General features: G+C 48.6%; 1 protein-coding gene across 6 annotated transcripts in view; it reads left to right on the top strand.

The window, feature by feature from the left end:
* The window catches only part of EXO5 (exonuclease 5), a 289,903-nt gene that overhangs the window by 222,502 nt on the left and 42,345 nt on the right, over positions 1–25,056 (top strand). For all 6 annotated transcript variants that reach the window (XR_010241521.1, XM_063956019.1, XM_063956022.1 and 3 more), the window contains 2 exons: positions 11,918–12,165; positions 12,278–12,382. Coding sequence is in view for 5 of the 6 variants with exons in the window: in XM_063956019.1 (XP_063812089.1) it covers positions 11,918–12,165; positions 12,278–12,382 (353 nt within the window). In the remaining variant the exon portion in view is untranslated. The remainder of the gene's footprint in view (positions 1–11,917; positions 12,166–12,277; positions 12,383–25,056) is intronic.

A 25,056-nucleotide genomic window follows, 5' to 3' on the forward strand; every position in this document is an offset into this window, starting at 1 on the left:
GAAAAAAAAAATTCCAGGGAGTGTGATTAAGTCTGGAGACTTTTCTCCACATAAATATACTGGAGCTAAGGGCAATTTATAATGCTCTAAGCTTAGCAAGACCTCTGCTTCAAGGTCAGCCGGTATTGATCCAGGGGGACAACATCACGGCAGTCCCCCACGTAAACAGACAGGGCGGCACAAGAAGCAGGAGGGCAATGGCAAAAACTGCAAGGATTCTTCGCTGGGCGGAAAATCATGTGATAGCACTGTCAGCAGTGTTCATTCCGGGAGTGGACAACTGGGAAGCAGACTTCCTCAGCAGGCACGACCTCCACCCGGGAGAGTGGGGACTTCATCGGGAAGTTTTCCACATGATTGTGAACCGTTGGGAAAGACCAAAGGTGTACATGATGGCGTCCCGCCTGAACAAAAAACTGGACAGGTATTGCGCCAGGTCAAGAGACTTTCAGGCAATAGCTGTGGACGTTCTGGTAACACCGTGGGCGTACCAGTCGGTGTATGTGTTCCCTCCTCTGCTTCTCATACCCAAGGTATTGAGAATTATAAGACGTAGAGGAGTAAGAACTATACTCGTGGCTCCGGATTGGCCAAGAAGGACTTGGTACCCGGAACTTCAAGAGATACTCACAGAGGACTCATGACCTCTGCCGCTAAGAAGGGACTTGCTTCAGCACGTACCATGTCTGTTCCAAGACTTACCGCGGCTGCGTTTAACGGCATGGCGGTTGAACGCCGGATCCTAAGGGAAAAAGGCATTCCGGAAGAGGTCATTCCTACCCTGGTCAAAGCCAGGAAGGACGTGACCGCACAACATTATCACCACATGTGGCGAAAATATGTTGCGTGGTGTGAGGCCAGGAAGGCTCCACGAAGAAATTTCAACTCGGTCGATTCCTGCATTTCCTGCAAACAGGAGTGTCTATGGGCCTCAGATTGGGGTCCATTAAGGTTCAAATTTCGGCCCTGTCGATTTTCTTCCAGAAAGAATTGGCTTCAGTTCCTGAAGTCCAGAAGTTTGTCAAGGGAGTACTGCATATACAACCCCCTTTTGTGCCTCCAGTGGCACTGTGGGATCTCAACGTAGTTCTGGGATTCCTCAAATCACATTGGTTTAAACCGCTCAAATCTGTGGATTTGAAATATCTCACATGGAAAGTGACCATGATGTTGGCCCTGGCCTCGGCCAGGCGAGTGTCAGAATTGGCGGCTTTGTCTCACAAAAGCCCATATCTGATTGTCCATTCGGACAGGGCAGAGCTGCGGACTCGTCCCCAGTTTCTCCCTAAGGTGGTGTCAGCGTTTCACCTGAACCAGCTTATTGTGGTACCTGCGGCTACTAGGGACTTGGAGGACTCCAAGTTGCTAGATGTTGTCAGGGCCCTGAAAATATCGGTTTCCAGGACGGCTGGAGTCAGGAAAACTGACTTGCTGTTATCCTGTATGCACCCAACAAACTGGGTGCTCTTGCTTCTAAGCAGACGATTGCTAGTTGGATGTGTAGTACAATTCAGCTTGCACATTCTGTGGCAGGCCTGCCACAGCCAAAATATGTAAATGCCCATTCCACAAGGAAAGTGGGCTCATCCTGGGCGGCTGCCCGAGGGGTCTCGGCATTACAACTCTGCCGAGCAGCTACGTGGTCGGGGGGAGAACACGTTTGTAAAATTCTACAAATTTGATACCCTGGCTAAAGAGGACCTGGAGTTCTCTCATTCGGTGCTGCAGAGTCATCCGCACTCTCCCGCCCGTTTGGGAGCTTTGGTATAATCCCCATGGTCCTGACGGAGTCCCCAGCATCCACTAGGACGTTAGAGAAAATAAGATTTTACTTACCGATAAATCTATTTCTCGTAGTCCGTAGTGGATGCTGGGCGCCCATCCCAAGTGCGGATTGTCTGCAATACTTGTACATAGTTATTGGTACAAAAATCGGGTTATTATTGTTGTGAGCCATCTTTTCAGAGGCTCCGCTGTTATCATGCTGTTAACTGGGTTCAGATCACAGGTTGTACAGTGTGATTGGTGTGGCTGGTATGAGTCTTACCCGGGATTCAAAATCCTTCCTTATTGTGTACGCTCGTCCGGGAACAGTATCCTAACTGAGGCTTGGAGGAGGGTCATAGGGGGAGGAGCCAGTGCACACCACCTGATCCTAAAGCTTTTACTTTTGTGCCCTGTCTCCTGCGGAGCCGCTATTCCCCATGGTCCTGACGGAGTCCCCAGCATCCACTACGGACTACGAGAAATAGATTTATCGGTAAGTAAAATCTTATTTTTTTTTGTATATTATATCTTAGGGGGCAGATTTAATTGAGAGACAAGTCCCATAGGAGCCTCATGCAAAACATTTTGCCCCTGGATCAAAAATGAGCAATGTTTTATGTACTGTACAGGTCGGAAGTGCATATTGGAGACTAGCACTTAATTCAATTTGCCCCTAAATGTGATCAACAAAGAATTGAATTTATAGTGTGTATTTCTCTTATGACCTAGAGGATACTGGGGTCCACACTAGTACAATGGGGTATAAACTGGTCCACTAGGAGCCTTGGACACTTTAAGAAATCAATAGTGTGCACTGGCTCCTCCCTCTATGCCCCTTCTAACAGACTCAGTTTAGAAAATGTGCCTGGATGAGCCGGTCACGCTTAGGGAAGCTCCTGAAGAGTTTTCTACATATATTTTTTCTGTTTGTTATTTTCAGACATTTGGCAACAGCCTGTCTGCTTCGTGGGACTTAGGGGGGGGGGACGGCCCAACCTACTCCAGGGTTAATGGCCCTATTTCCTGCTGACAGGACACTGAGCTCCTGAGGGTCCTATTCGCAAGCCCCACCACGGCGAGTGTACGGGCCCGCAGCACGCCGCCACCCCTAACAGAGCCAAAAGTAAGAAGAGTGGTGAGTAGGTGGCCGGTGTCCCAGTTAGCGGGTCACCGGCTGAAATGGCAGCATAAGGGTGTGGAGCGCAGCGCTGACAGGCAGGCTGCGCTCCAGGGCTCAGGATGACATGCTGTGTGCGTGTGTTCCGCTGTGAGGGGCGCGTTGAGCCACTACTTGCGTTACCCACACTGGCAAACTAGCTTACAGGGGTTCTAACCCACTGTTAAGCACCATGCATACCTCAGCCAGTATAAAAAACGGGAAGACCGCGCGCCATTACAATCGCGGGGCTTCACTATGAGCGGACCCAGCAGCTCACCAGCGCCATTTTCCCTCTGCAGCTCTACACAGACAGACTGGCAGGGAAGCGCAGCCCCTCCACAAGGACTCCAGCTTGCCTAAGCAGTACCAGGGGGTCATAGCAAAGGGGGGGTGGAGCAGTATTAGAATACTGAGCCTTTATTAAGAGGGCTTAGATTGCGACCCAGCTAACCTTATAATTAGCTATAGGGGCGCTGTGTGGCTGATGCCATCATACTCTGTCTCCCCCCTAGGGGGCTCTTTGTGGGTTAACTGTGCTTTTAACCTAGGCATGTCCAAACTGCGGCCCTCCAGCTGTTGAGAAACTACACATCCCAGCATGCCCTGACACAGCTTTAGCATTCTCTGCTAGCAAAACTGTGTCAGGGCATGCTGGGATATGTAGTTTCACAACAGCTGGAGGGCCGCAGTTTGGACAGGACTGTGTTAACCTATTCATCCTGTGTGTGTGTGTGTGTGTGTGTGTGTGTGTGTGTTCTTTTACATTTTACTATGTCAAAGGAGTGTGTTTCATGCACAGCAGAGTGTTTTTCTCACTTGGGGGGATCCCTACACTGTACTCGGGATAGTACACATTCTCAGGCCAGTGGGTCCAAACCAGTATGGTTGGATTCATTAAAAGGGATGATCTCAAATATTTCACATAAATTATCCCAAAATGCGAAGGCGACGCAATACTTAAGACAATCTGTGGATGACCTGATGAATAGAGATTCAGTGGCCATTCCAGCGTCTCAGACCCCTGCCATTTGTCCACAAAAGCGTACACTGGCCCAAATCATGCAGACTGATACTGATGATGATGATGTATCAGACGTTGAGGGTGAGGTGGACTCGGGAGGGGGGGGGGGGGGGGGGATGCAGCTTTGTCACAGGTAATACAGGCCCTGATAGAGGCTATTAGAGATGTCCTGCGCATTCCTGACAAAGCGACAGAGGACGATTGATGAATCTTATTTTAATGTAAAAAATAAATCCTCTGCTACTTTCCCTGCATCTAAGGAATTATGAGGGTAATTCAGAGTTGAACGCAGCAGCAAATTTGTTAGTTGGGCAAAACCATGTGCACTGCAGTGGGGGGGGGGGGGCAGATATAACATGTGCAGAGAGAGTTAGATTTGGGTGGGGTGTGTTCAAACTGAAATCTAAATTGCAGTGTAAAAATAAAGCAGCCAGTATTTACTCTGCACAGAAACAAAATAACCCACCCAAATCTAATTCTCTCTGCATGTTATATCTGTCCCCCCTGCAGTGCACATGGTTTTGCCCAACTGCTAACAAATTTGCTGCTGCGATCATTGGTGGTCATTCCGAGTTGTTCGCTCGGTAATTTTCTTCGCATCGCAGCGATTTTCCGCTAATTGCGTATGCGCAATGTTCGCACTGCGACTGCGCCAAGTAAATTTGCTATGCAGTTAGGAATTTTACTCACGGCATTACAAGGTTTTTTCTTCGTTCTGGTGATCGTAATGTGATTGACAGGAAGTGGGTGTTTCTGGGCGGAAATTGGCCGTTTTATGGGTGTGTGTGAAAAAACGCTGCCGTTTCTGGGAAAAACGTGGGAGTGTCTGAAGAAACGGGGGAGTGTCTGGGCGAACGCTGGGTGTGTTTGTGACTTCAAACCAGGAACGAAACTGACTGAACTGATCGCAGTTGCCGAGTAAGTCTGGAGCTACTCAGAAACTGCTAAGAAGTGTCTATTCGCAATTCTGCTAATCTTTCGTTCGCAATTTTACTATGCTAAGATTCACTCCCAGTAGGCGGCGGCTTAGCGTGTGCAAAGCTGCTAAAAGCAGCTTGTGAGCGAACAACTCGGAATGACCACCATTATCCGCAAATTCGCGGCAATTTTTCGCCCAAACATTTTTCGCGGCAATCGGGCGAAAATTGACGCGAAAATGCTCCGTTTTTCGACCTATTTAATTCCAAACGGGTTTCACATGAAAATTCTTGCAGTGAAAATGGGGAAATCAGCCTGTACCCCAAAAAATGCTAAACTAACATAGGAAAACAGAAGAGAAGTGTGTTAGAGGTCACATTAGAGCGTTTTTGGGGACTTAAATTGTGTGAAATGGCTGTTATATGCATTTTTTTAAAAATTCAAAAAAATGATAGAAAGCAAGTTTTTTTGAGCAAAGTAAATGCTCTCATTAAATTTGGGGTACATGAAAATGGGTATAAGTATATATTTGGATAATTTTAGGGTACTTTAAAAAAAAAAAAAAAAGTGGAAACAGACCGATTACTCCCATCTGCAAGCCTAAAAAACACCTGTCCCACTCATAAAGCACCCCAATATACCTGTCCCATACCTTGAACCCCAATTTCCATCACTTTGTACTTTTTCACCCCAAAAATGACATGTCATTATTGGCCAATTAAAAATAATTAAAAACTTCAACGTGCCTAATTAGTCATTAAGGGGGGTGTCCCAGGAGTTCTGTACCATATCCAAACATTTTTACCTTAAAATAGTGACTTTTCCCAACTCTTCACCTGCTTCAGAGTAGGTGAAGTGAAATTAGTGAAAAAAATTATCACCGATAAATTTTCCCGGAAGATTGAATAGGCTGTAATTGCGTTGCGCGGTAAAAGTCCGGTTTTTCGTGCGAAAACTGGACTTTTCACGCGAAAAGTCCGTTATCGCTGCTAATTTAATATACCCCTTAGGCCCTTGGTTTTGCCCAACTGCTAACAAACTTGCTGCTGCGATCAACCCTGAATTACCCCCTATATTCCTTATTTGAAGAAACTTGGTCTAATCCTGACAAGAAGTTTTAGATCCCTAAAAGGTTACACACATCTTTCCCTTTTCCTCAGGACGATAGAAAAAAATGGGAAAACCCACCGATTGTTTACGCATCGGTATCTAGATTATCGTGTAAAATGGTTTTACCGGTCCCGGGGGCAGCCTCCTTAAAAGGTGCGGCAGACAGCAAGATTGAGACCACTCTCAAACCTCTGTACACTAGGGCCATTGCAAAATTGTCAGGTAACCTAACTGAGGGCAAACAATGGCAGTTGCTCTATCATTCCTGGAGATAATTAGATCAGGTGCTAGAAAGGGGGGAGGGGTCACAGACAAACAGCAGACAGAGAGGGGGGTGCTTCCCCCCCACCCCCCCGATATCCCCCCAGCACACTAAAAAATTACCTGTAACCATGCCTGAACCTATATGGTAATAGAATTTCAGAGAATGAGTCACGTGTTTGCGAAGACATGTTTAGCTGCTGAGCTGCGCCAAGGCTTCTCCGATATCAGCAGTCCCTAACACTACATAATAGCAGTGCCCACATAGGGCCATGTAATTTGTCTACAGTAGGCCTCATGATAAAGGCTCATACTAAAACACATCCAGACAGAGAGCTCTCTTACCCGGGAGCCACCCCCAGGATCTCCCATTAGCACTACAAGGAACAGCATGCCTTCCAAATACTGCTCCCATTCAATGACTTTCTCACACATGCAGACAAGCAATGGCAGTTGCTCTATCATTCCTGGAAATAATTATATCAGGTGCTAGAAAGGGGGAGGGGTCACAGACAAACGGCAGACAGAGAGGGGGGGGGGTGCTTTCCCCCCCTGATATCCCCCCCCCCCAGCACACTAAAAAATTATAATTATATCAGCAGCTAAACATGTCTTTGCAAACACGTGTGACTAATTCTCTGAAATTCTGTTACAATATAGGTTCAGGTATGGTCACAGGTAATTTTTTAGTGTGCTGGGGGGGAGGGGGAGCACTCCCCTTCCCCTTCCCCCTCTCTGTCTGCTGTTAACCTATTTGAGGGGTTAGATTCCGTACCAAGAGGTGAGATGATTTTACTCCTGCAATATATACAGGACTCTGCAAATTCTATGGTGGAAGCCATAAAATAAATTGGATTGCTCAATGCACGCTCCACGGCTATGGCAGTGTCAGCACGCAGAGGCCTATGGCTCCGTCAGTGGACGGTGGATGCGGATTCCAGAAAGGGTGTGGAAAGCCTACCTTTCACAGACGAGGCCCTGTTTGGTGACTTACTGGATACGTGGATATCCAAGGCTACGGCGGGTAAGTCTGCATATCTACCTTCCGCAGCCCCACTAGCTAGGAAGACCTACTCTACTCCGACTCTGCAGTCCTTTCGGACAGCAAAATTCAAACATAAAGCCAAGGGTTCTTCTACAGCCTTCAAAGGCAATAGAGGTAAACCCAGAAAACAAGCAGAACAGAACTCCAATTCTGCTTCCTCAAACTCTTCAGCATGACGGTGGACCTCTCTGCTTGGGAGACAGGCAGGTGGGAGCCCGATTTAAGAGATTTCAGTCACATATGGGCGACGTCCTGACAGGATCCCTGGGTCAAAGAGGTCTTCAGCCAGGGGTACAGACGGGAGTTTCAGGAACTCCCACCTAACAGATTTTTCAAGTCAGGCTTACCAGCTACTCAGGAGGCAAGTATAAATTTACAGGATGCAATTCAAAAACTGGTACAGACTCTGGTCATTGTTACAGTTCCACCTCCGCTACGGACCAGAGGTTAGTATTCCAACCTGTTTGTTGTACCAAAACCGGACGGTTCGGTGAGACCCATTTTAAACCAAGTTGTTGAACCCGAATTTACGGGTGTTCAAATTCAAGATGGAGTCTCTGAGAGCGGTGAACTCGAGTCTGGAGGAAGGGGAATTCTTGGTGTCTCTGGATATCAAGGATGCATACCTTCATATCCCGATCTGGCCGCCTCATCAGGCTTATCTCAGGTTTGCCTTACAGGACTGTCACTACCAGTTCCAGGCCTCTCCATGGCTCCGAGGGTGTTCACCAAGGTAATGGCAGAGATGTTTCTCCTCCGCAAACGGGGAGTGAACATTATTCCGTACCTGGACGATCTGCTGATAAAAGCAACATCCAGGGAGTGGTTATTGGACAACATTGCCCTCTCAACTAGACTACTCCGGGATCACATGTGGATTCTGAACCTACCAAAATCTCACCTTGAACCAACTCTGAGGCTTCCGTTCCTGGGGATAATACTGGATACGGAAGTACAGAAGGTGTTCCTTCCATTGGAAAAGGCAGTGGTGATCCAGTCAATGGTGCGGGATGTTCTGAAACAAACACGGATATTGGTGCATCTCTGCATTCGCCTTCTGGGAAAGATGGTAGCCGCTTACGTGGCACTGCAGTACGGAAGGTTTCACTCAAGACCCTTCCAGCTGGACCTGTTGGACAAATGGTCCGGATCGCATTTACATATGCACCAGAGGATTCGTCTGTCGCCAAAAGCCAGGATTTCTCTTCTGTGGTGGCTCCATACTTGTCACCTGACCGAGGGCCGAAGGTTCGGGATTCAAAATTGGATTCTGCTAACCACAGACGCAAGCATCAGAGGGTGGGGAGCAGTCATCCAGGGGGCACAGTTCCAAGTAAAATGGTTAAATCAGGAAACCATTTTTCCAATCAACATTCTGGAACTACAGTAAGGGCCATATACAACGCCCTTCTGCAGGCAGCCCATCTTCAAGATCAAGCAATCCAGGTTCAGTCGGACAATGTGATGGCAGTAACGTACATAAACCGACATGGCGTAACGAAGAGCAGAGCAGCAATGTCAGAGGTAACACGGACTCTCCTCTGGGCAGAAAGACACGCTGTGACGTTGTCGGCGGTCTTCATTCCGAGAGTAGACAACTGGGAAGCAGACTTCCTCAGCAGACACGACCTCCACCCAGGAGAGTGGAGCCTTCACCCAGAGGTGTTTGGGTGCGTGACACGTTGGTGGGGAATTCCACAAATCGACATGATGGCCTCTCCTCTCAACAACAAACCCAGGCGGTATTGTTCCAAGTCGAGAGACCCACAGGCATGGGTTTACCAGATGGTGTATGTGTTTCCACCACTTCCACTGATCCCAAGATTTCTCAAAAGAATAAAAAGAGAAAAGGTTCAAGCAATTCTCATTGCTCCGGATTGACCAAGAAGCGCTTGGTACGCAGATCTCCTGGACATGCTGCTGGAGGATCCGTGGCCTCTTCGAGAGGACCTTCTGCAACAGGAGACGTTCGTCTATCAGGACTTACCGTGGCTACGTTTGACGGCATGGCGGTTGAGCGTCAAATTTTATCCCGGAAACGGTATTCCAGACAGGGTAATTCCTACCCCGATCCAAGCCAGAAAAGGGGTAACGCCTAAACATTACAACCGGATTTGGAGGACGTATGTGTCTTGGTGTGAAAACAGGAAATTCCCTACAGTGGAATTTTAGCGGAGTCGTTTTCTGCTTTTTCTGCAGTCAGGAGTGGATGTGGGCCTACGTTTGGGCTCTTTAAAGGTACAGATCTCGGCCTTGTCCATTTTCTTCCAAAGACAGTTGGCGTCCCTCCCTGAGGTTCAGACGTTTTTGAAAGGGGTTCTGCACATCCAGCCACCCTTTGTGCCTCCCACGGCACCTTGGGATCTCAATGTGGTGTTGCAGTTTCTACAATCTGAATGGTTTGAGCCTTTTACATGAGGTTGATGTAGTGTTTCTTACATGGAAGACTGTTACATTGCTGGCCTTGGCTTCGGCAAGATGTGTGTCGGAATTTTTCATGAGGACAGAGCTGAACTCAGAACTCGTCAGCAATTTCTTCCAAAGGTGGTGTCTGCGTTTTATTTCAACCAGCCTATTATGGTTCCGGTGCTTACTGACACCTCTTCCACTTCAAAGTCCCTGGATGTTGTGCGGGCTTTGAAAATCTATGTCAAACGGACAGCTCGTCACAGAAAATCGGACTTGCTGTTTGTATTCTATGATCCCAATAAAATTGGGTGTCCTGCTTTCAAGCAGTCTGTTGCTCGCTGGATCAAGCTTACTATCCAGCATGCTTACTCTACAGCAGGTTTGCCGGTTCCTAGATCTGTACATGCCCACTCTACTAGGTTGGTGGGTTCTTCCTGGGCGGCTGCCTGGGGTGTCTCGGCCTTACAGCTCTGCTGAGCAGCTACTTGATCTGGTTCAAACATGTTTGCTAAGTTCTACAAGCTCGATACTTTGACCAAACTAAAGGTCCTCAGAGGTCGATCAGTTCTGCAGGACCCTCAGCACGCTCCCACCCGGTTTGGGAGCTTTGGTACATCCCCATGGTACTAACGTGGACCCCAGTATCTAGGACGTAAGAGAAAATAGGATTTTAATTACCTACCGGTAAATCCTTTTCTCGTAGTCCGTAGAGGATACTGGGCACCCGCCCGGTGCTTCGTTTCTGCACTGTTACTTGGTTAAGTAATGTTGGTTCAGCTGTTGCTGTTCCTGTTTTCATGTTTGGTTAGCATGGCTTTCCGTGTGTGTGTGTGTGTGTGTGTGTGTGTGTGTGTGTGTGTGTGTGTGTGTGTGCGCGCGCGCGCGCGCTGGTTCAGAATCTCACCACTATCCTTATCTATCCTTTTCTCACGGTATGTCCATCTCCTCGGGCACAGTTTCTAGACTGAGTCTGGTAGGAGGGGCGTAGAGGGAAGAGCCAGTGCAAACTTGATTTCTTAAAGTGCCCAAGGCTCCTAGTGGACCTGTCTATACCCCATGGTACTAATGTAGACCCCAGTATCCTCTACGGACTATGAGAAAAGAATTTACCGGTAGGTAATTAAAATCCTATTTTATAGCCTTAATTCAATGATACCTTTTTTGTTATGTATTGGGAGTATGGGGGGGTTTGTTGTCTAGATATCCCATATCTAAATTTGGGTACCTCTACCCTTCTTCTCCATTGTAGCACAAACTTGTATTTGCTTTTCCTCCAAAGCTGAAATACAAATGAATTGATGGCATGCACATCTCTCTTTACAGAGGGCTTTATTGTACAAGAACAGACCATTATTTTATGCTATTCTTTGTAACTATATGTAGGGTTGGTCATCAACATTGATTGTTGACAGCCATCAGTGGTTTGCCAATGGCTCTCCACAATCGATGGCTTTTTGTGGTGTGTGTGTGTGTGTGTGGGGTTCTATTTATCTTGGGGGGAGGGGGGGGGGGGAGTTTTACCACCTCTGTGCCAGGGGCATAATGCTTAGCCGTGCCTCTTACCCGATTGGCCCACTGCCAGGGCGTTCCACACAGCGGGTCAGATGCTATCAGGATTGTGGCAGAAAAGTGATGAGCGATTTTGGGAATTGACAGGGTGGGTGTGGCTAGTAGTGCGTGCAAAATTGGTATGTTGAGCAATAGGCATGTTATGGGAGTTTTGCAGATGGGCTGCATTCCAGGACACAGAGCCGAATGTATTAGGAGGCCATGGTCAGACAGAGAAACTGCACCTGCCTAGGTCTGGTTCACGTTTCAATGGTGCATATAAGAATGCACCAATCATTATTACAGTGTGAACTGGCACTAGAAGTGGGCATCTCAGTCCTTGCACTTTTGGCTTTGTTGATTGTACACAAGAGAACGGGTTTTGTAAGCCATTTGTATAAACTCGCAGACGAGCGACGGCCAATAGATGCTGCTGTATTCGACTCAGAATTCAGCCTTATAGTGGTAATGAAGATCTGGTACAGGAGGTGATTGACACTTTCACTTTTGGTTTGCTTTGCCCTCCCCTCTGCGTTGAAGTTCAGAACACATACAAAAGAACCTATTTCTTTGGTTCAGTGAGATAACCTAAAACAGAATGCTATAGTGAGAATAAAATGCTCTTTTCCAAATGATGTCATACAGTCAAATTGATTTGTTTCTCATGTTCCCTTTGAAGTGATGTGAATGCAGAGAGTGCAGAAAGTCTGCTTCAGTACAGGACTGGAGACTATGTACAAAGAAAAAGGAAGCAAGAACTGGAAGTGCCACTGGAGAAATATCACCTGAAGTATGTGACTGTGACTGACGTTTGTTCCCAGACCTGGTGTGAACAGCAAATGGTGTACAGAATTGAAGAGCCAGAACCTGTACGGCTGGAGAAAACTGCAGCAATGAATGAAGGATCTAGTATACATTTGGCCAGAGGTTAGCTTAGTCCTGTGTCTGGATAAATAATTATAGTTATAACTCTGTCTTCTAACACTTGATTTACAGTGTATATTTATTTACTAAATTCTCTCATGGATTCACTTTCCAGAGCTGGAGGTGCACGATGTTGTATCCGTGGCAACACAAACCCGTGAAGACTCTTGGGCTATAAAATGTCTCAACATTTTAGCTATGATCCCGGTTTTACAGTCAGGTATGTAAAATAGTCAGGATTACTTCATTTATTCAGTAATTCACACAACCTCTCCTGCGCATCTGTCTATTTCATGAGTAACATTGAATAGATATAGTGATTCTGCTGAGCTAGGAATACATGGCATTAAGAATAATTGTCCAGTTCTGTCTGTTGGCCACTTTAGTAACCTAAAATATAAATTTCTCTAACGTCCTAGTGGATGCTGGGGACTCCGTCAGGACCATGGGGAATAGCGGCTCCGCAGGAGACAGGGCACAAAAGCAAGCCTTTAGGATCACATGGTGTGCACTGGCTCCTCCCCCCACGACCCTCCTCCAAGCCTCAGTTAGGTTTTTGTGCCCGGCCGAGAAGGGTGCAATCTAGGTGGCTCTCTTAAAGAGTTACTTAGAAAAAGTTTTTAGGTTCTTTATTTTCAGTGAGTCCTGCTGGCAACAGGCTCACTGCATCGAGGGACTTAGGGGAGAGATTTTCAACTCACCTGCGTGCAGGATGGATTGGATTCTTAGGCTACTGGACATAGCTCCAGAGGGAGTCGGAACACAGGGCTCGCCCTGGGGTTCGTCCCGGAGCCGCGCCGCCGACCCCCCTTGCAGACGCTGAAGATGAAGAGGTCCGGAACCAGGCGGCAGAAGACTCTCAGTCTTCATCAGGTAGCGCACAGCACTGCAGCTGTGCGCCATTGTTGTCAGCACACTTCACACAGCGGTCACGGAGGGTGCAGGGCGCTGGAGGGGGGCGCCCTGGGCAGCAATGTATAATACCTGTATGGCGAAAAATACATCACATATAGCCCTTGAGGCTATATGGATGTATTTAACCCCTGCCAGATATCTAAAACTCCGGAGAAGAAGCCCGCCGAAAAGGGGGCGGGGCCTATTCTCCTCAGCACACAGCGCCATTTTCCCTCACAGAAAGGCTGGTGGGAAGGCTCCCATGCTCTCCCCTGCACTGCACTACAGAAACAGGGTTAAAACAGAGAGGGGGGGCACTGATTTGGCGATATGTATATATATTAAAATGCTATAAGGGAGGAACACTTATATAAAGGTTGTCCCTGGATAATTATAGCGTTTTGGTGTGTGCTGGCAAACTCTCCCTCTGTCTCCCCAAAGGGCTAGTGGGTCCTGTCCTCTATCAGAGCATTCCCTATGTGTGTGCTGTATGTCGGTACGTGTGTGTCGACATGTATGAGGAAAATATTGGTGAGGAGGCGGAGCAAATTGCCTGTATGGTGATGTCACTCTCTAGGGAGTCGACACCGGAATGGATGGCTTATTTATGGAAATTACGTGACAATGTCAACACGCTGCAAGCCGGTTGACGACATGAGAGGGCCGGCGAACAAATTAGTATCTGTCCAGGCGTCTCAAACACCGTCAGGGGCTGTAAAATGCCCATTTACCTCAGTCGGTCGACACAGACCCAGACACGGACACTGATTTCAGTGTCGACGGTGAAGAAACAAACGTATTTTCTTTTAGGGCCACACGTTAAGGGCAATGAAGGAGGTGTATCATATTTCTGATACTCCAAGTAACACAAAAAAGGGTATTATGTGTGAGGTGAAAAAACTACCTGTAGTTTTTCCTGAATCAGATAAATTAAATGAAGTGTGTGATGATGCGTGGGTTTCCCCTGATAGAAAATTATTGGCGGTATACCCTTTCCCGCCTGAAGTTAAGGCGCGGTGGGAAACACCCCTCAGGGTGGATAAGGCGCTCACACGCTTATCAGAACAAGTAGCGGTACCATCTACGGATAGGGCCGTACTTAAGGAGCCAGCTGATAGGAGGCTGAAAAATATCCTAAAAAGTATACACACACATGCTGGTGTTATACTGCGACCAGCGATCGCCTCAGCCTGGATGTGCAGAGCTGAGGTGGCTTGGTCGGATTCCCTGACTAAAAATATTGATACCTTTGACAGGGACAGTATTTTATTGACTATAGAGCATTTAAAGGATGCATTTCTATATATGCGAGATGCGCAGAGGGATATTTGCACTCTGGCATCAAGAGTAAATGCGATGTCCATATCTGCAAGAAGATGTTTATGGACACGACAGTGGTCAGGTGATGCAGATTCCAAACGGCACAAAGATGTATTGCCGTATAAAGGGGAGGAGTTATTTGGGGTCGGTCCATGGGACCTGGTGGCCAGGGCAACTGCTGGAAAATCCACCGTTTTTTACCCTAAGTCACATCTCTGCAGAAAAAGACACCGTCTTTTCAGCCTCAGTCCTTTCGTCCCTATAAGAGTCATATCTGCCCAGGGATAGAGGAAAGGGAAGAAGACTGCAGCAGGCAGCCCATTCCCAGGAACAGAAGCCTTCCACCGCTTCTACCAAGTTCTCAGCATGACGCTGGGACCGTACAGGACCCCTGGATCCTACAAGTAGTATCCAAGGGGTACAGATTGGAATGTCGAGAGGTTTCCCCCCTCGCAGGTTCCTGTAGTCTGCTGTACCAATGTCTCCCTCCGACAGGGAGGCAGTATTGAAAACAATTCACAAGCTGTATTCCCAGCAGGTGATAATAAAATTACCCCTCCGACAACAAGGAAAGGGGTATTACTCCACACTATATGGTGGTACTGAAGGCTAGGTGAGACCTATTCTAAATCTGAAAAATTTGAACACTTACAAGGGTTCAAATCCAGATGGAGTCACTCAGAGCAGTGATAGCAAAGAACAAGGGGACTATATGGTGTCCCGGGACATCAGGGATGCTTACCTCCATGTCCCAAAATTTGCCTTTTCTCACCAAGGGTACCTCAGGTTCGTGGTACAGAACTGTCACTATCAGTTTCAAGACAATGCCGTTGGATTGTCCAAGGCACCCCGGGTCCTTACCAAGGTAATGACCGAAAGGAGGATTCGTCTTCAAAGAAAATGGACGACCTCCTGATAAGAACAAGGTCCAGAGAACAGTTGGAGGTCGGAGTAGCACTATCTCAAGTAGTTCTACGACAGCACGGGTGGATTCTAAATATTCCAAAACCGCAGTTGTTCCGACGACACGTCTGCTGGTCCTAGGGATGATTCTGGACACAGTCCAGGAAAAGGTGTTTCTCCCAGAGGAGAAAGCCAGGGAGTTATCCGAGCTAATCGGGATCCTCCTAAAACCAGGAAAAGTGTCAGTGCATCATTGCACAAGAGTCCTGGTAAAAATGGTTGCTTATTACGAAGCGCTTCCATTCGGCAGATTTCACGCAAGAACTCTTCAGTGGGATCTGCTGGACAAATGGTCCGGATCGCATCTTAAGATGCATCAGCGGATAACCCTATATCCAAGGACAAGGGTGTCTCTCCTGTGGTGATTACAGAGTGCTCATCTTCTAGAGGGCCGCAGATTCGGCATTCAGGATTGGATGCTCGTGACCACGGAGGCCAGCCTGAGAGGCTGGGGAGCAGTCACACAAGGAGTGTGATCAAGTCTGGAGAATTCTCTCCACATAAATATACTGGAGCTAAGAGCAAATTTATAATGCTCTAAGCTTAGCAAGACCTCTGCTTCAAGGTCAGCCGGTATTGATCCAGTGGGATAACATCACGGCAGTCGCCCACGTAAACAGAAAGGGCGGCACAAGAAGCAGGAGGGCAGTGGCAAAACTGCAAGGATTTTTCGCTAGGCGGAAAATCATGTGATAACACTGTCAGCAGTGTTCATTCCGGGAGTGGACGACTGGGAAGCAGACTTCCTCAGCAGGCACGACCTCCACCCGGGAGAGTGGGAACTTCATCGGGAAGTTTTCCGCATGATTGTGAACCGTTGGGAAAGACCAAAGGTGGACATGATGGCGTCCCGCCCGAACAAAAAATGGGACAGGTATTGCGCCAGGTCACGAGACCTTCAGGCGATAGCTGTGGACGTCCTGGTAACACCGTGGGTGTAACAGTCGGTGTATGTGTTCCCTCCTCTGCTTCTCATAACCAAGGTATTGAGAATTATAAGACATAGAGGAGTAAGAACTATACTCGTGGCTCCGGATTGGCCAAGAGGGACTTGGTAACCGGAACTTCAAGAGATGCTCACAGAGGACTAATGGCCTCGGGAGCTAAGAAGGGATTTGCTTTCAGCAAGTACCATGTCTGTTCCAAGAGGAACCGTGGCATCGGCCTTTAAGAAAGGACCTGCTCCAGCAGGGACCTTGTCTGTTCCAAGACTTACCGCGACTGCGTTTGACGGCATGGCGGTTTGAACGCCGGATCCTAAGGGAAAAGGCATTCCGGAAGAGGTCATACCTACCCTGGTCAAAGCCAGGAAGGAGGTGACCGCACAACGTTATCACCACATGTGGTAAAAATATGTTGCGTGGGTGAGGCCAGGAAGGCCCCACGAAAAAATTTCAACTAGGTCGATTTCTGCACTTCCTGCAAACAGGAGTGTCTATGAGCCTAAAATTGGTGTCCATTACGGTTCAAGTTTCGGCCCTATAGATTTTCTTCCAGAAAGAATTGGCTTCAGTTCCTGAAGTCCAGACGTTTGTCAAGGGAGTATTGCATATACAGCCCTTGTGTGCCTCCAGTGGCACCGTGGGATCTCAACGTAGTGTTGGGATTCCTCAAATCATATTGGTTTGAACCACTCAAATCTGTGGATTTGAAATATCTCACATGGAAAGTGACCATGCTGTTGGCCCTGGCCTAGGCCAGGCGATTGTCAAAATTGGCGGCTTTGTCTTACAAAAGCCCATATTTGATTTTCCATTCGGACAGGGCAGAACTGCGGACTCGTCCCCAGTTTCTTCCTAAGGTGGTGTCAGCGTTTCACCTGAAACAACCTATTGTGGTGCCTGCGGCTACTAGGGACTTGGAGGACTCCAAGTTGCTAGACGTTGTCAGGGCCCTGAAAATATATATATATATATATATATAATTCCAGGACGGCTGGAGTCAGAAAGTCTGACTTGCTGTTTATATGTAGGCACCCAAAAAGCTGGGTGCTCCTGCTTCTAAGCAGACTATTGCTCGTTGGATTTGTAGTACAATTCAGCTTGCACATTCTGTGGCAGGCCTGCCACAGCCAAAATCTGTAAATGCCCATTCCACAAGGAAGGTGGGCTCATCTTGGGCGGCTGCCCGAGGGGTCTCGGCTTTACAACTTTGCCGAGCAGCTACTTAGTCAGGGGCAAACACGTTTGCTAAATTCTACAAATTTGATGCCCTGGCTGAGGAGGACCTGGAGTTCTCTCATTTGGTGCTGCAGAGTCATCCGCACTCTCCCGCCCGTTTGGGAGCTTTGGTATAATCCCCATGGTCCTGACGGAGTCCCCAGCATCCACTAGGACGTTAGAGAAAATAAGATTTTACTTACCGATAAATCTATTTCTCATAGTCCGTAGTGGATGCTGGGCGCCCATCCCAAGTGCGGATTGTCTGCATTACTTGTACATAGTTATTGTTACAAAAAAATCGGGTTATTATTGTTGTGAGCCATCTTTTTTAGAGGCTACTTCATTGTTATCATACTGTTAACTGGGTTAAAATCACAAGTTGTACGGTGTGATTGGTGTGGCTGGTATGAGTCTTACCCGGGATTCAAGATCCTTCCTTATTGTGTACGCTCGTCCGGGCACAGTACCTAGCTGAGGCTTGGAGGAGGGTCGTGGGGGGAGGAGCCAGTGCACACCATGTGATCCTAAAGGCTTGCTTTTGTGCCCTGTCTCCTGCGGAGCCGCTATTCCCCATGGTCCTGACGGAGTCCCCAGCATCCACTACGGACTATGAGAAATAGATTTATCGGTAAGTAAAATCTTATTTTCTGCTGCGGGGTACACTGGGCTCCACAGGGATTCACATCGGGATGTAGAGTAGGATCTTGATCCGAGGCACCAACAGGCTCAAAGCTTTTGACTGTTCCCAAGATGCTCTGCGCCGCCTCCTCTATAACCCCGCCTCCATGCCCAGGGAGCTCAGTTTGTAAGTTGGTGCCATGCAGTATGCAGGCACTTAAAAGGAGGCTTCCTTAAGCAGCTTATTCAGAGCTTCATTTTTACAGAAAAGAAGATATTCTTGTAAAAGAAGACTAAGGGCTGCTGCTGGCAAAGTCTCATAGACTTCCCTGCGTGCAGCTCCATCACCCCCAGCGGCTCTGTATACTCCCGCGCCCTAGTTGCCGGGTCACTGCAGCGGAGGCGCCGGCTTCTTCTTCTAACAGTGAGTCACACACGCCGCCGTCTCCCGGATCGCGGGGCCGCAGACAAGGGGGAGGTAAGGGGCTCCCGTGCCGCACTTTACCGCAAACCAGCACGGCCGTAGGAGGCAGGCAGCGCACTGAATACTGGGTAGCTGCTCCACTAGCCACCAGGGTCTATTTATGGGCACAGGTCAGGGGACATTTTATTATACCCTCCGTTTTTACACTGCCCGCACGCACCCGGTGGGGATGCCAGCAGAGGGAGCAGGTCGGACCTGAGGCCACTCCCCTGAGCCCCAGGGCGCCATTTCAGCACTGTTCCAGCCCTGGAGCTGCTTCCCTCTCCCTCACTCCCAGTCAGCAGCCATTACAGACAGAGCCTTGCTGTTCCTGGGACTGCTAGGGCAAATCCTCCTCTGTGGAACTGCCTGATTGCCAGTGCTGTGCTTCCTACAGGACACTTAAGTATTCTATCTGTCACTGGGACAGTGTTAGTTAAGAGAGTGCATACATTCAGGGTTGTCTGGTACAAACACCCTGTGATATAACAATGCACAGTATGGTATGCCTGTGACTATATACGCGTGTGTGCATGCAGCTGCTGCGTGGTTGCCTTATTACATGGTATTTCTATGTTATAGGCTATTCCTATATTACTATACCTGAGGGGGCCAAGTGTTTCAGGTTGTCCTTTATGTTTAATATAGGATTGTATCACAAGAGATACTGACGGTGTATTTTTACTTGTGATTTATAGTCACCATATAATCTATATTGAACTCCCGGTCTGTGCTATCATAGGCACACTTTACTGAGAGTTCTTGCTAGGTATAGTGCTGCTATACTTTGTACCAGGTTGCCCAATATTGTGCACATAGGGGGTAATTCCGAGTTGTTCGCTCGTTGCCGATTTTCGCGATACTGTGATTAGTTGCTTACTGCGCATGCGCAAGGTTCGCAGAGCGCATGCGCTTAGTTATTTTACAAAGAACTTAGCTGTTTTGCTGTAGCTTCTGCGGCGCTTTTCAGTCGCACTGGTGTTCGGTAAATGATTGACAGGAAAGGGGCGTTTCTGGGTGGTAACTCAGCGTTTTCCCGGCGTTGGCTAAAAAACGCAGGCGTGTCAGGGAAAAACGCGTGTGTCTGGAGGAACGGGGGAGTGGCTGGGCGAACGCAGGGCGTGTTTGTGACGTCAAACCAGGAACGAAACGGCTTGATCTGATCGCAGTGTAGGAGTAAGTCTCGAGCTACTCAGAAACTGCTAAGAATTATCTATTCGCAATTCTGCTAATCTTTCATTCGCAATTCTGCTATGCTAAGATACACTCCCAGAGGGTGGCGGCCTAGCGTGTGCAATGCTGCTAAAATCAGCTAGCGAGCGAACAACTCGGAATGAGGGCCATAGTTATGTCTGCTACACGTGGCAACAACGCCGGGGTTTCTTCCACACTGCATGGTAGTGAGTCCGTGGACGTAACGGAGGATAATATGGCAGCTGAGAGTTCAGGTTCAGGGGTTCCTTACCCCCCCCCCCCCAGTGGGTCGGTAGCACCTGGGGCATCACAAGACCCACCTTGGGCTACATTTTCCACATTGTTAAACACGCTTGTGACTAAATTGACGCCCCCTGTGCCACTGCAACAGTTTATGGTCCCTGCTGTGAACCCGCCATGGGCGGATCAGCTTTCCACTCGGTTACAGCATTTGAATCGATCTATGACTAAATCGAAGTGTCACTCTCGCCCGCCTAAGACTAAGTCGTCTTCTAAACGGGCCAGTACCTCCTCCCGATCCACTGCTATTCCAGATACGTCCTATGACGAGGACGGTGCATATACTGACCTCACAGACACTGATGTGTCTGATGGGGAAGGGAAGTCATTGGTGGATGTCCCGGATTTGATTGAGGCAATCGGGCTCATCCTTCAGGTGTCTGATGATCCTGAGCCTGAGACTGTCTCCAAGAAACTGGATAGGTTTAAACGTAAGAATGTGGTTTAAACAAGTTTTACCCCATTCTGAACTCCTGGTTGACATACGTCAGGAATCCTGGGAAAATCCGGGGACAAAATTCACACCGAATAAGAGACTGTTGGCTCGCTATCCTCTCTCTGCGGAGGTATGTAAAAATTGGGAAACCCCTCCGCCTGTAGATTCTCATGTGGTGTGTATGGTTTCCTCTGCTCTGCCAGTAACTACCGTCACCTCTCTGAAGGAACCGACGGATCGTCATGTGGAGGGCTGTTTAAAAGTGATTTATACCCTAACGGGGGCTGTGCATAGGCCAACAATTGCAGCGACCTTGGCTACTGAAGCTGTTGAGGCGTAGGCTCAGGAACTTGAGGCGGAACTGCCTTCCAACGCTTCTCTCGTATATTGCCATGGCTTCTCTGTACCTTAAGGAGGCGGCCTCCGATGCTGGGGTGCTCGCGACCAAGGCTGCTACTACGTCCGTCTTGGCTAGACATATCTTCTGGTTGAGATCCTGGTCGGTGGATATGGATTCCAAGAAAACCCTGGAGGTGCTTCCTTTCAAGGGAGACATTCACTTCGGAGAAGACCTCCATAAGATAGTGGCTGATCTGGCTACTGCTAAAACAGCTTGCCTACCTAGTACGGCTCCTTCAACACAGAAGGCTAAAAGTACTTTCCCTCTGCCCTTTTGTCCTCCAGGAAAACAAAAGGTCATGCGTGCCCAAAGCAAACTCGTGCTTCCAGACCTGCCAAGCCCAGACCGAAGCGTGCCTGGGCTGCCCGTCAGCCAGCTTCCAAAACTGACAAGCCTGCCGCATGACTGGGCTGGCCTCCCTCTGGGGGATCCCAGGGAGGGGGGCTGACTTCTAGGTTTTGCCCAGGAATGGTTGAAGACCACTTCAGATGCCTGGGCGAGGGAAGTCGTCGCTCGAGGTTACGCCATACCCTTCAAGAATCGTCCCCCGCAGCGGTTTTGCCTGACAGATGTGCCTCTGGATCCGGCAAAAGCAAACACGTTGCACTCAGTGGTACATTTCCTCCTGGTCACAGAAGTGGTGGTACAGGTGCCTCTGACTCAGAGAAGCAAGGGGTACTATTCCACGCTGTTTCTAGTCCCGAAACCGAACGGGTCCTCGCGGCCCATTCTCAATCTGCAGTCCTTGAACAAGCATGTGCAGGTCTCCAAGTTTCGTATGGAAACTCTGCGCTCTATTGTTCTGGCCATGGACCCTGGGTACTATATAGTCTTCCTGGACATACAGGATGCCTACCTGCATATTCCTATTGCGGTTTATCATCAACAGTACATGCAGTTTGCGGTGGGCAACCTTCATTACCAATTTCGGGCGTTACCCTTTTGGTTTGACAACGGCTCCCTGAGTTTTCACCAAAGTAATGGCGGTCATGACGGCTACACTCCGCCGTCAAGGGGTCAGGATCCTACCGTACTTGGACGATTTTTTGATCCTGGCAAATTCCCCAGAACTTCTCCTGTGTCACCTCAATCTGACGGTCCAGTGCATGACAGCCCACGGGTGGCTGATCAACTGGAAGAAATCCTCCCTGGTTCCTGCTCGACGCATGTTTTATCTGGGAGCGTTATTGAACACTCACAACCAACAGTTGTTCCTGTCTAAGGAGAAAGTCCTGAAGCTTTAGGACAGGATTCGATGCTTCCTATCTCGTCCGCGAGTGTCGATTCATTCGGCAATGCAAGTTCTGGGTCTCATGGTGTCGGCTTTCAACATGGTGGAGTATGCTCAGTTCCACTATCGCCCTCTGCAGAAGTTAATTCTTACCAAGTGGGACGGCCTGCCTCACCGGATAAGATCTCACATGATCTCATTATCTCCGTAGGTCCGCCTGTCACTGAGTTGGTGGCTGCAGGACCATCAATTGAGCAGGGGCCGTCCGTTCTGGATATCCGACTGGGTCCTCCTGACAACGGATACCAGTCTGAGGGGTTAGGGTGTGGTGTTGGAACAACACTCTCTTCATGGTCGGTGGACTAACGAGGAGTCTCTACTCCTGATAAATATTCTGGAACTGCGGGCAGTGTTCAATGCGTTGACACTGGCCCAGCATCTCATACAGAACAGACCTGTTCAGATGCAATCGGACAACGCCACCACGGTGATGTACATAAATCATCAGGGTGGCACTCGAAGCTGCATGGCAATGAGGGAAGTATCAAGGATTCTTCAGTGGGCAGAATGCCATCTGCCAGCCATATCAGCAGTATTCATTCCGGACTATCTCAGTCGTCAGGATGTGCACGCCGGAGAATGGAGCCTACATCCAGAGGTGTTTCAACTCCTAGTGTACAAGTGGGGCCTCCCAGATGTGCACCTGATGGCGTCTCGACACAATCGCAAGGTTCCGGTATTTGGAGCAAGGACAAGGGATCCTCAAGCAGCGTTCGTGGATGCTCTGTCAATCCCATGGAACTTTCGGCTGCCGTACGTGTTCCCTCCAGTGTCACTCCTGCCCAGAGTAATACGGAAGTTCAAGCAAGAAGGAGGAAACCTACTTCTGCTAGCTCCAGCGTGGCCCAGACGGCACTGGTTCTCCGATCTACAGGGCCTCTCGCTAGATTGTCCCCTTCTACTTCCACAACGACCAGATCTCCTTGTTCAGGGCCCTTGTGTTTACCAGGACTTGGCCCGTCTGGCTTTGACGGCATGGCTCTTGAGGCTTCCGACCTGAGGACCAAGGGTTTTTTATGAGGCGGTCGTTCAAACTATGTTGAAGGCCCGTAAGCCGGCTTCTGCTCGGATTTACTATAGGGTCTGGAATGTTTACTTTACTTGGTGTGCGTCTCACAATCATGAAGTTTTCAAGTTTAGCACGGCCAAACTGTTGGCCTTCCTACAACAGGGCCTGGACTTAGGCCTGCGTCTGGCCTCCCTCAAGGTTCACATTTCTGTCTTGTCTGTTTGGTTTCAGAGAAAGATTGCCACCCTACCTGATGTCCATACATTCCCTCAGGGTGTGTTGAGGATTCAGCCTCCTTATGTGCCGCCTGTGACCCCTTGGGACTTGTCGGTGGTTTTGGAGGCCTTGCAAGTGCTGACCTTAAGTGGCTTTCCCTTAAGGTCCTATTCTTGCTGGCTATTGCTTCAGCTAGAAGGGTCTCGGACTTGGGTGCCTTATCCTGCAAGTCTCCCTATTTGATCTTTCACCGTGACCGGGCGGTTCTTCGAACGCGGCCTGGTTATTTGCCTACGGTGGTGCCTTCTTTCCACCTTAACCAAGTGATTGTGGTTCCGGCCTTTAATTCTCCTGTGTTGTCTCCCAAAGAACGGTCTTTGGATGTGGTACAGGCTCTCCGTATCTATGTGAAGAGAACTTCCTCCGTAAGGAAATCGGATTCTCTTTTTGTGTTTGGTTTTCACAAACGAGGCTGGCCTGCTTCCAAGCAGACTCTGGCTAGATGGATTAGAATGGTGATTGCACATGCTTATGTACAGGCAGGTCGTCCAGCTCCTGTTACCATTAAGGCCCATTCTACTCGATCGGTTGGACCTTCTTCGGCAGCCCACCGTGGTGCGACCCTTGAACAATTGTGTAAGGTGGCTACGTGGTCCTCAGGGACCACGTTTATAAGGTTCTATGCCTTCGATACCGCCTCTTCCCAGGATGCTTCCTTTGGACGCCGGGTTCTTGTGCCCGCTACAGTGCGTCCCCTCCCGTGAGGAACTGCTTTGGGACAACCCCGATGTAATTCCTTATGGAGCCCAGTGTACCCCGCAGCAGAAAACGAGATTTATGATAAGAACTTACCGTTGTTAAATCTCTTTCTGCGAGGTACACTGGGCTCCATAAGGTGCCCACCCTGACGCACTTTAGCTTTTTTGGGTAGGTATTGGCATGGCCGCTGACACCCTCTCCTGAGGTGAGCGTGTGGTGTAATTGGCTACGATCGGTTGTCGTCTCTGGTACCTGCTACTGCATTGGGCTGGTTAAAAAAACTTAGCTCACTGGCATGGAGGCGGGGTTATAGAGGAGGCGGTGCTGTGCATCTTGGGAACAGCTAAAAGCTTTCAGCCTGTTGGTGCCTTGGATCAAGATCCTACTCTACACCCCGATGTAATTCCTTGTGGAGCCCAGTGTACTTCGCAGAAAGAGATTTAACAACGGTAAGTTCTTACCATAAATCTCGTTTTTAAATGTATACCTTCATTTACTGTAAACCTTCATTCCTATAGTATTCCTATAACATTACTTTTCAAGTAGTATATATTTAATGTATCTGATAAATAATCACTTCATACCTGTTTCTGCCATACTAATAAAGATTTTACCCATGCTTCTACAAGGCATACTAATAACATGTATTTAAAAAAAAAAAAAAAAAATACAACTTTGAAAAATATGTTTATTAAACAAAAATTGATCACAGACAGAAACAGGCCGTAACTAGGTGTGTGCCAGCGGTGCTTGGCCCACAGCGCATATGCACTGTGGGTGTAGGACCGCTGGCAGAACCCGCAGGGCTGTGCTGCACTACAGTCTCCTTCCATGCCTGGCATCCCCACAACCACCGGCGCTAGCTACAG

This window comes from Pseudophryne corroboree, chromosome 2, assembly GCF_028390025.1.
Source record: "Pseudophryne corroboree isolate aPseCor3 chromosome 2, aPseCor3.hap2, whole genome shotgun sequence".
Taxonomy (NCBI): domain Eukaryota; kingdom Metazoa; phylum Chordata; class Amphibia; order Anura; family Myobatrachidae; genus Pseudophryne; species Pseudophryne corroboree.